General features: G+C 43.0%; 1 protein-coding gene across 1 annotated transcript; it reads right to left on the bottom strand.

Annotated features, from left to right (window-relative positions):
• Nucleotides 1-709: 709 nt before the first annotated feature.
• On the bottom strand, nucleotides 710-6,151 carry adob (2-aminoethanethiol (cysteamine) dioxygenase b). The gene is made up of 2 exons (XM_085427931.1): nucleotides 6,015-6,151; nucleotides 710-4,487 (listed from the first exon to the last, which is right to left on the bottom strand). The coding sequence occupies exon 2, from the start codon at nucleotides 4,329-4,331 to the stop codon at nucleotides 3,573-3,575; it is 759 nt and encodes a 252-aa protein (XP_085284057.1). The 5' UTR covers nucleotides 4,332-4,487; nucleotides 6,015-6,151; the 3' UTR covers nucleotides 710-3,572.
• Nucleotides 6,152-11,541: the final 5,390 nt, after the last annotated feature.

The raw sequence follows: 11,541 nt of genomic DNA, 5'->3' as shown, positions 1-11,541 counted from the left end.
AGGTAAACAGCTGCAAAAAACTTTGTTTGCATAACTCAGTTACTTTTTTGAAGAAGTAACTATATAATTAATTTCCCAACATTGGTCATTATTTACTGTATTTTGCAGACAGAGAGTTACAGACTCTCTCCCAGACTCAGACTCATCGTACAAGTCAGAGCTTTATTGGAGTTCAGGTTATTTTTTAAGATTTGTTTACATTTTCATTGTAAGTGGGCTAAAGCAGTTAATTAAAAGTCGTCTAACATAAATGTAAATGCTGTAATTTGATTATTTTAGTAAACCATGTAACTTGGATGGATTCGACACTGGCGTGACCAAAGTGCACACGTCTGCTGTCGCTCACAGTGGACCAAGGGACGCTCAGGGAGTTTGTGTGTTCGCTCAGACACATGGAAAATTAGAGGGAACATTGGTTCAGGTGTATATGACAGATTCTGCCCCAGCTTCCTCATATATGGAGAACTGACGCTGTCAAAATCAAAAATATATGGACAAAAACGTGAATCAGTAAATGGTCTGTCACTAAATTGCTATGTGGGCATGAAAGGTACCTATTCCAAAATTTACTAAAGCTAGGAGCGGACTGTGAGGATACACCCGCAACTTTATGTTCAAATCATCTGTTTATTGTGTCCAAAAAATATCAACTAAAGCTGAAATATGGCCAGGCTGCACATCCATGTAATACCAGTTTCTACCACCAGATGGTGCAGCGACGCAGGGTTACCTTTATTTAACCAAGAGAGATAGTAAGAGCACATTTCCTGTGTGAGGACAAAGATGCTATAAAACACCCATCAACAACCACAGCGGGGGAACACCGCCCCCTGGTGGTTCATTTAACTTTGAAACAGACAAATCTCTGCTTTTATTTGCTCTCGTGTTTCTTGCATTTGTGTGGGAATCAAATCCAAATTTCTAAAATGTTCTCATTTGATCTTTCAAGTTATTTTCTCATTTATGCATAAATGTATTACATACTGTATTTACATGATATTATCAGTTCTATGGAGGACTAAGTGCCAAAATCATAACACAATAAGGAAGTTATATGAATAACAATTAAATAAAAATTATTTACAAATAAATTCCGGCGCTAATCAAACTTAAGGATGAACAGATTTCTTTTCTCTTTATTTTGTAATCACATGGACATTTTCTGACATTTCTCTTAAAGACACTTTGTGCTGATAAACTCGATTTAGTGCACATCTTTCAATCGGAGATACAAACATGAACACAGTCCTGAGGAGTCTCTCAGAAAGGAGAAGAAGAAGAAAAGGCGGCGACGGCGTAAAGAGTCCTAACACGAGAAAATCTGCAGCTTTACGAGATTTCAGTCTTCAAAAGAGACCCGAAGCTCTGACGTCACAAAGCCTGAAGCAGGAAGACGAGTAAAGAGACATCAGCAGCCTGGGACGTTTTTGCTTCCCCTCATGCGGAGAGTAATACATGGTAGCGGCTGGGTACACGTGTACGGAGAACCAGAGAAGCCAAAAATATAAATTACATTATGGTATTATACATTTGCTAATAAAGCCATCAAAGTGAATATTAATGCTACATGGACATAAATGAACTGATTTCTATTTATTACTGTATTTATTTCAATTAGCAGTACTTATTTATTTTAAAGTACATTACCCCCCAATTCATTTTTCATTTTATTTCTGCTTTGGGCAAAAGTATAAATGTTTACCACTGATATGTTCATTTGTGATTTAGGCAGTTTTACAGTTTTATTATTTGTATGTTTCAGATGGTTTAGCTGAAGCAGAACAGTAGAAAAAAAATAAAGTAAAAATAAAAGATATTTGGGGAAATAAATCAGGTGACAAGAGGAAAGGAAAATATTTAAAGTTGGTTAATAAAGAAAACCAAAGTGAACATAATTAAGTTCATAAAAGTGTAATTAATGCTTGCATTTGTTTCCAATATGGTTTTGTTCCTAATAAGTAATTATTTCAGCAGTTACAGTCCTCTGTAGTTGTTCCTGTACCTGAAACCTTCTTTTGAATAAACACCGCAAGTCACTCATTACCAGTGAGGTCCTCCGACTGAAGGACATGAAGTACTGACGTGTATTAAAACATCCCAATTATTATTGTTATTGTTAGTATTATTGAAAAATTCAGTCAAAATGAAAGCAGAAAATTCCAGACTTTTCTCAAACGCAGCATTATCAACTTTCAGGTGTGAAATAAAAACACCTGGTCTGATTTTAGCTTTGAAAATCAGTCCAGATGTGACTGTAACGAAACAGCTGTCGGTCAGATTCAGATTCAACACTTTATGGAAGACTGAAGCCGCCAAAAACACAAATTTGTGCAGTTAACCTCTTTCTGTCCTTTTTAAATTCATTTTCTATTTTGGCATCAATCCACCGAAATCAGAAAGTTAACATCACAAACATTTTGATTTTACAAAAACAAAATTTGGAAACAAAGAAAATGATTAACAAAATAATAAGAAAACAAAAACTGTCACTTTATAGAATAAATATTTAAATTTAAATTATTTATCCACCACCTGCTCATTTATAAATTAATAGATAATTAAAATACTAACATGTATTATTGGGTCATTTAATACTTTCACAGCTAAGTTGCTTCTGCATTATTTTACTTTATTTTTTATATTTCTTTTTATGTTTTCCTTCATAGTCAAACCTTTGGCCTAGAATCTCTTTAATCCCTTATTTATCTATACATTCTTTGAAGAGTTAGCAATGCATACAAACAACATGGAGTTTTCTGATGCTCATATTCCTACATATTTAATGGCGAATCACAAATTAGCGTATTACCTAGAACTCTATACCAATTTTAAATCATTTTAAACACTTTTATAAACGAATAACTGGGAAGGTAACGAAATGGGAGAATTATTTTATTATACAGCAGTAAATTAAATTTTATGAATCCAATATTCATCTATGCCCATGGACTATTAATAAACTTATTGATGCATTAAGGCTTATTGGCTGGATTTCACTGTGGTCGTTTCAGTCCTGCACATCTATTTTTCCCCCATTTTGACAGCCTGGAAACAAGAAAACTGTCGATTCAACAATGGATTTGTGTGTGATTTGGGCAGCTGGGGTCCTCCATACAGGTTAGTGTCACTGAGCAGAGTAAATATAAATTCCGAGAGAGGTTTATGAGCTTCAGTCAGGTTTCAGGACAGACTCTGGCTTAACTGGAGTCTCTGTAGAGTAAAGAGCCTCAGTTTTTAAAAATAAAACTACTTCCTGAAAGTCAGCACATCAACAGAATGATTCAGATGTGGGTTCCTGACCGTCACATCCACGGGGATCACAGCACAGGCAGGAAGTCGTTTACTGTTGCCTGAGGCTCCGATGTTTGTCCAACTGAAGCAGAAGCTGGGGTGAATAAAATTCACGCTCCAGAGTGTGTGCTGCAGGGCTGATGCATCATTTCTACCTTTTACCACAATTTAATCCCACATTTGGCCCTTTACTCTGCGCCTGCTGGCGGCTCTGATGATGACTGTGGAGATCCTTTGTGGATCCAGCCAGGCTGCAGGGCTCCGGGAGGGTGGAGGGGGGATCAGAGGCACACCTCCGGGCCCGGGTACGGCTCCCCTCCGCACCAGAATTCCGGAGGCTGCGAGATCTCCATGAGCCAGACCTCCTTCTCCGTCTGCTCCGAGTCTTTGACCCCGTCCCCGGGCAGCACCTTGTAGTAGTGACAGTCCCTGCCGTCGTCCGGGTCGTACGGCGGGGCTAAGATGTCCATGAAAGCTGTGGGCCCATCCACGGTGTCAATCTGGTGGAGGTTGTCCCGGTCGGGGGAGAGGACGCAGGGTCCACTCTCCTCCGTGTACTCCCCGGTGGAGCGAAGCACGTAGCGCCGCAGAGCGCCCATCTCCGCCCGGGGCAGCGCGTCCCCGCCCCCGCCCGGTCGCTCGAGCCGGTCGAAGCAGCTTATCCGGACCTTCCCGTACATGACTTTGAGCACGCCGTGCATGCCCGGGTGGTCGTGCAGCGGGATAGAGGCCCCGCTCTTCAGCAGGAACACCCCCATGCTGAACTGGTCCGTCTCACAGATGTGCATGTAGGTGACCGGGGGCGCACCGCGGTGATACGGGTGCTGAGCAGGGGGCGCGTCGCCGTCCTCGGCTCTCCGCGGGACGAGCTTCAGGTCGGCAGCCCGCACTTCCGACATCAGGCTCCGGAGCTTGCCGTGGTTCTCCAGGAAGGACTTGGAAGCCTCGTCGCCCACCGCGGGTGTGTTCCTGAAGGTGACGAGAGCCTGCCGAGCTATCCTCTGAACCAGGGAGGCCATACTGCTGTCACCGGGCATCATACCGAAGCGAGGAGCCGCCGCTCGGTCCGCTGGTCCCCGTTAGCTGTAGCTGTGTGTAGCTAGCGCCGAAGATCGTGTGACCGCGAGAGGACTCACTCCTCAGGGGCTCGGCTCACTGGTTTCTGCCCTCACGAAGATCAAAGCCTAAAAAAGAAACTGCAGAAACAAAAACGACGAAATTAAATATCATAAACCGAATAACGAGAAACAGCAGGGCTGGTATTCATCCTTCGGGTGTCCTCCCACAGAGTCTGCGACGGTTTACAGCGCCGCCATCAGTGCAAACGTAACTCCGCTGTGTGAAGCCACGGAGGACCGAAGCGGCCAAAATTGCAAACTTCACAAATAAACAAACTAATTTGTTATTAAATTAAGTTTTAGATAATTTCTCGGCTCCTTTCATTATTACTTTCAATTTTGACGTCCATCAACCAAAACCTTAAAAATGTGACCTCATGAAAACACTTTGAATTTGCAAAAGGAAACAAATACAGAGGAAGGCAAAGTAATAAAAAAAACGTTAATAAAAAATGATTATTTTAACAAAAAACCCCAAAACAAATAAAAGTGAGTAGGTAAATCAATTCAGAAACAATTTGTCACATATTTTTAGGATACTTATTTTAATTAGTTCCATTTATTTGTTGCATATTTCAACAACCCTCTGTGCATAATCACATACGGTGTATGCTACCGTTTATTATCTTATTTATTTTGTATTTGTTTGTATTTTTCTTCTGCTATCTCTACCTGAGTCGAGGTAATGCACACATTTCCCCGTGTGGGATCAATAAAGTCTTATCTTATCTTATCTTAACTGTAATTAATCCATACAAGGTGACTCAGGGAGCCGTTTCCCTTGTTACTGGGTTTCAAAAATGGCAGTTTAATTTTCGGGAATGAGACGCTCTCGTGACTCATCGAGTGACACCACTGAGCAGCCAATCGGTGGCATGCGGTCTGATGACATCACATTTCAGTACCTGCTCAGATAGCTTTGTAGCCCAGCGAGCAGGTACTATTTTAGCACCTGTTCAGGAAAAACCCTGAAAACAATGATTGTTTTGGGTCCCACTGAAAAAAGCATCAAGTGTATTTGATGAATCTCGTGGTGCGTTTTAGAATGCATGCACTCTTATATTGTACATGTATTTATTACTCTCAGATTTAGCCATTCTTATATTTTTGCGTGTTTTATGTTATTTGTATTTTTGCACAACTCTGTTGCTTGCGAAGCTCACACACAAGAATTTCACTCGCATGTACTGTACCCGTGTACCTGCACATGTGATGTGACAATACAAGTGATTTGATTTTAAATTATGATGCCCGGACTCGAACCCGCTGGGGCCTCTCTGTGAGGTGTCTCTAAACTGGTGACCTGTCCAGGTGTGCTGCAAGTGTGTCTGAAGCTTCAGTGGAAAAAGTGTTGCATTCACACAAACATGACGTCATGGATCATAATCATTAACCCGACATGAACTGAAAGAAATCCCACCAAACAGCTGATTTTAAAGCTAAAATCAAAAACACAACGCATACGTCACCGGTGCGATCACCACAACAACACGTGGCACGTTGACCGCCGTTAGTCTGGTTTTGTGCATTTTTCTTTGGACGGAATGATTTCCGGTGTCCGGAAACGGCAGCAGAGTGAGACCTCACCTGCTTCCCTGCGCTCACCTTTTTCACAGCCTGCTGTCCTCATTCATTCCCGTTTTTGTCGATCAGCGCGTGAGGCTCCGCGAGCAGCACACAAACAAGCTAAAGAGGCAAACGGACACAAAGCAGGAGGAGTCGGAGAAGCTCGGGGAGCTTCGGGGTGTCTGGAGGCCTTCGTCACACTCCGCCGCGGTCACTCTTATCTGCTCCGCTGCCCCATTTTTGAATTACTGTCAAACACGTCCGCACCGCGCAGCGTTTCACGGGTTCACACCTGGTGCATTGTGGGAAACGAAGTCTGTCGGGCCTCTCGCGTGGACGTCCACGACACCAAATCAGATTGAAGTCAAACGGGGACAAAATGAGCTTCGTATTTAGGTCCCTCTCCTCCAGGGTCAGCGCACTGCGAACATTGTCGCTTTATCCGCGAGCTTAAGGTCAAGCGAATATCTAGTAGCACTACATTACCCAGCATGCCTCTGAATATTTACTTCTTAATGCTCTTTGCCCCCAGTCATTACTGAGTTACAAACAGTCGACAGGAGTAACCCAGCAGCGGGCCAACATCGGGATAAATATAGAGTGCATCAACTGTCTGAAGCATATTAGTCTGAAAGATGAAGCCTCGTTTCCTGGAACGCTTTATTCCAAAGAAAACACTCCACGGTTCACCGTGGGAGCATTAATGTGGCACTTTACACTCGGACGGCCTCGAGTTTCACATTTATCACATCTTGTTTATTAAAGATGTCAAAAAGCAGCGTTCTGGTGATTAATGTGGACATAAGTGTCATATATGCTTTTACTTATAATAATTCACCGCTCCAGCTGGATTTGAACCCTTAGCCTTCAGGTTATTATCAACAGAAACGCCATTTACAACCACATTAGCCTCGTTTCAGCCTGTCTTTATCAGGGAGCAGCACAAAAACATTGATCTCATGACCCGATTAAGCTATCAGCTATTTTCCATCAGTTCTTGGCAGCAGACGCAGCATGAAGTAAACATAAAACACAAAAACATGTCAAAAACGTGAGATAAACCAATACAGGCAGAGCTTAAAAACTGCAAAATGCTCCGGCGTCATCCTTCCCCCAAGACATTTTGAGGCTGACGCACTTCTTCATGAACTTAACAAACATTAAATATTCACAGTGTCAAAGAGACAGATGGCCAATAATATAATAAAAATAGTGAAATGGCAAAAGGGACCACATATCCTCAAAAAAGAGAAAAAGAAACATGATAAACGAGACAGCTCATCATACTCAGAACAACAAGCTGGGAAGTTCTCTCTTCTTCTAAACAGCTGCAGATTTTAGAGATCGTCACATCACGCAGTCGTACCGAAGTCTAAGTTCTTTAGATGTGTCACCACCGAGCTCTGGAAGGAAGGAAGTGGGTTAGGATCTCCAGGAACAACCTGGAACAGCCAAGGCTGAAGCCCGCCACAGTGAAGCTCATTTTACAACATCATGGACAGGAAGGAGCCCCGGCACCAAAATCAACACCTTCAAGCTCAGCTGGAATTCACAGCTGCCCAAATGGATGAGCCAAAAAGACGAAGACTGAGCTGTTTGGCCACAAGGACAAGAGGCATGTTTGAGGGAGGGACGGTGAGAACACAGCACCGAGCATGGTGGTGGTAGCATCAGGATCTGGGACTGTGTTGCTGCTACACCGTTTTCAGCTTTTATGGAACACATTAAAGTTGAAACCTGGTTGTTTTGTGTCTACATTGAGTGTTTGGTGCATTTTTCATAAGGTTTGTAGTTCATTTGTGCCTCTTTTCACTCATTTTGCAACATTTTGTGTTTGTTGGGTCATTTTTGCACATTTTGGTGTTATATGTGATATGTTGTAGTTTTTTGTGCTTCTGTAATTGTTTTGCATCTTTTCTGTCATTTGAAGTTGTGTTCTGCTTGTTTTGTGTTCATTTTCCGTCTGTTTTTGGTGCTTTGGGGTCCCTTTATGCCTTTTTGTGACTTTTTGGTCCCTTTTGTGATCATTTTTGCATTTTTCCTGAGTTCTTTAGTGTTCCCCTGCAGGCATTTTGCATGATTGTGGGCTTTGTGGACATTTTTGCCTTTCTGTAGACATTTGAAGTATTTTTATGTTAATAGTAGTCACACGGCATCATGTCTGGTCATTTTTAATCATTCTATGTCTTTTTTGTGATTTTAAAGGTGTTTCCTGTCTGATTTGTGTCTTTACGGTCATTTCCCTCCACCTTTGGCCGTTTGGAGTTTGCGGCTGTCTCGTCCCCTTTTTGTCACTGCAGGATCGCTGGACCTCTATAATAACCCCACTCACGAGAGGGTGTCAGCTGTATTCATCATATTTTGGGATAAAGCTCTTCAGCTGTTTGGGGTCCGTCACTCTGCTCCAAACGGAAGAGGACACTTTAATGAAATTATAACATCTTTGTGGGTAAAAAACACACTTTAGTCCTGAAACTCTAACAGTGACTCATCTGTAAGCGTGACTCACTAGTTGAGTTTGGCATTTCATGATAAAGACGTAGGCAGCCCATTTGGGCATCTTTCTGCTGGGAAACACCCACCCACACACACACAGCCTACTTTATGGAAATTCACCCTGATAAAGGCATTCGTTTGGCTGATTTCTGTTCACTGCTGACATCAAACCAGAGAGAAACAGGATGTGGGCGATCCTCCTCAGGATGTGTTATCCTGTTAGGGTGCTCACAGTCCACAGCCAACTGATTTGTACCTGTTTTAAATATGTCAGGTACAGTTTTACAGATTTAGGGTTGAAATGGAGAGTTTACAGAGGTTCATCCAGGACTGTAAATCTGAAAAACAAGCTGACACAAACCAAACTGCATGTTTCGATGCTCTAAAAGGATTCGTAAAGTTCACAAACACCAGGCATGCTGTTTGCTGTGTGTTCACTTAAATGCCCATACGTGCAGTTTGTGCCAAGCTAAACAAACACTTTGTGTTTGTTGGAGTTTGTTTTTAGGTCATTTTGTATATTTGGGAGTTTCTCTGTGGTTGTGTTATTATTTTACGGCCACTGTGTTTTGTTGTGTGGCAGTTTTGAGACATTTGTTACCTTTTCTCACAATTTTGAGATTGTTTTGAATTATATTGTGTTCATTTTAATTTTTTTGGTGTGTTTGTGTTTCGATGCTGTTTGCACGGAATTTGCAGCATTTTGTAGTTTTTTGGGGGAGTTTTGTTTTTCACCTATTTGTGAGCATTTGATCTTCTTTGGCGTCTCTTTGTACTTTACTGCATTACTGTAGATATTTCTGACAATCTTTTGTGGGTTTTTCTATTTTGATGTTGTTGTGGGGTTTTGGATGAGATGCTGGCTCTTTGGGAGAATTTATTTCTGTTACTTTCCATCTTTTTTGTCATAATTTTGCACGTTTCTTATTTTGGGGGTCTGTTGTGCTCATTCTGAGTTGATGTGGACCCTTTTGTGGTAATTTTGTACCATATTTTAATTTTACATGCATTATTTTGTGTCTTTTTAGGGCCATTTTTCATTACTTTGTGAACCTTTTTGTAGTCATTTAGGCTTTTTTGGTGGGTCCTGTATCAGCTGTTTCCATTAAACCTTTGCAGAGTGCATCAGTCGAGTTTCGCAGTGACTTTTGTAGAGTTTTCCAGTTGTAATCAGATCATTGATGACATAATGTGGACAGGATCTGGAGCCACCATCATGCTGACTCTTTAACACCTCAGTAATACTGTAGTGTGCACTCGGGCTGTGAGCGAACTAGTCACAGAGATCTCCCTCCACCCGTCCGTGGAGATGTCACCCGCTCCCACACAGATCACCTCCTCACTTCCCTTCAGTCCGTAAAAACTTCTCCTGACACCCACCCACTCACAATGTGACACAGAGGCCTCGCTTCCACACCAGAAATACTGCCGAGCACGTGTGCGGTCAGCGTGTGACGCCACAGTTCTCCTGAAGCGACGTGCTGTTTTTATTAGCAGGAAGCGAAGGCCTGCTGAAAATAGACGGCGTGATGCAGAGCTCGGACGCTTTTAGCCCTGATGGAGAGCCAGATTGTGGAAGCCCCGCGTAGGCTGTCCTCCAAATCAAATAAACAGTTTAAATTATTCTGCAACAGGCGGCTGCTGTGCAGCCAGCACACACACACAAACACACACACACACGGCCAGCCTTGTATATTTATAACAGGACAGTAAACAGCAGAGGCTGTGCATGTTGTGTGTAGACTGCAGACTCTTTTGAGGTTTGCTGTCCTGTGCTTACTGCACCAGTTCACAGCTTCATTCTGCTCCTGGACACTGAAGATCCTCCCATGATGCACTGCATTAACTCGATATCTTCCAAGATCACATTTACTTTAGTCTACAATCCAAGATTATTTTTTGCTACTATATCTGCACATCCAATCACAAATTGTCAACTCAAGTCAAGTGGCTTTTATTGTCCTTTCAGCCATGTGCAGTGGGACAGTGCAGAGTGAAACGAGACAGCGTTCCTCTGAGACCCTGGTGCTGCATATGACATAACAGACGATCAACACAGAAATACATAAAGTGTGTGTGTGTGTGATACTGCAGATAAGTGCTCGGCAGTGATGTGTATGCAGCTGTGTGTGTCACTGAGTGTTCAGGAGTCTGACGGCTTGGGGGAAGAAACTGTTCCTCAGTCGGGCAGTGAGCACCTGGATGCTCTGGTACTTCTTGCCAGAAGGCAGCAGGGTGAAGAGTGTGTGTGAGGGGTGTGTGGGGTCCTCCACAATGCTGGTGGCTTTGCGGATGGAGCGGGTGCGATAGCTGTCTGTTATGGAGGGAAGAGAGGCTCCAATGATCTTCTCGGCTGCTCTCACTATCAGGTCTTGCAATCCGATACAGTGCAGTTACCATACCAGACAGGGATGCAGCTGCTCAGGACGCTCTGGATAGTCCAACTGTAGAACGTAGCAACACATCATTCTGAGCATCAAACCGTGCGTTCAGCGCATCTGGTAGGGATGCGTGGTCACAGATGTGTACTAAGTTGGTGCGGTCAACATTTGTTGCAGCCTCCCTAAACATGTCCCAGTCAGTGTGCACAAGAGTCCTGAAGGGCGCTGAGAGCTCCTGCAGGCCAAATTCTCACCTGTCTCAGAACCAGTTTGCAGCGTCTGACGAGTCTGTTAGCAAAACAGACAAGTGGTGCGAGTGTCCGAGGTGTGGGTGGGGCTCCTCTCTGTATGCGCAGACCTTGTCCTTCAAATGTAGAAATTTGTGATCAAACTTTAGTCTCAAACTAGTTTGTGAACTATTTTCAGGATGTCAGTGAGCTCGAAGTTTGGGGCAAATTTTTAAAATACAGTATTTTGGATTGTGCAGGACGCGGGTGGCTGAGTTCATCCTCGAAATCTCACAAAGTCCAACAAAAACTTTATCTCCATTTTATTCTGATAAAATGGAGATAAAGCTGAGGAGACGAGGCTGAGATGGTTTGGACCTGTGCAGAGGAGGGAGGGCGGATACACTGGAGCTCTCAGGCAGGAGGGAAGAAAGGAAGACCTCGGAGAAGATTGATGGATGG

Source organism: Rhamphochromis longiceps, linkage group LG13 (genome assembly GCF_057381845.1).
Source record: "Rhamphochromis longiceps isolate RC_006_pf linkage group LG13, R_longiceps_female_GT1.1, whole genome shotgun sequence".
NCBI lineage: Eukaryota > Metazoa > Chordata > Actinopteri > Cichliformes > Cichlidae > Rhamphochromis > Rhamphochromis longiceps.
The sequence above is the reverse complement of the archived record's forward strand: the minus strand, read 5'-3'. Positions and strand labels throughout refer to the sequence as shown.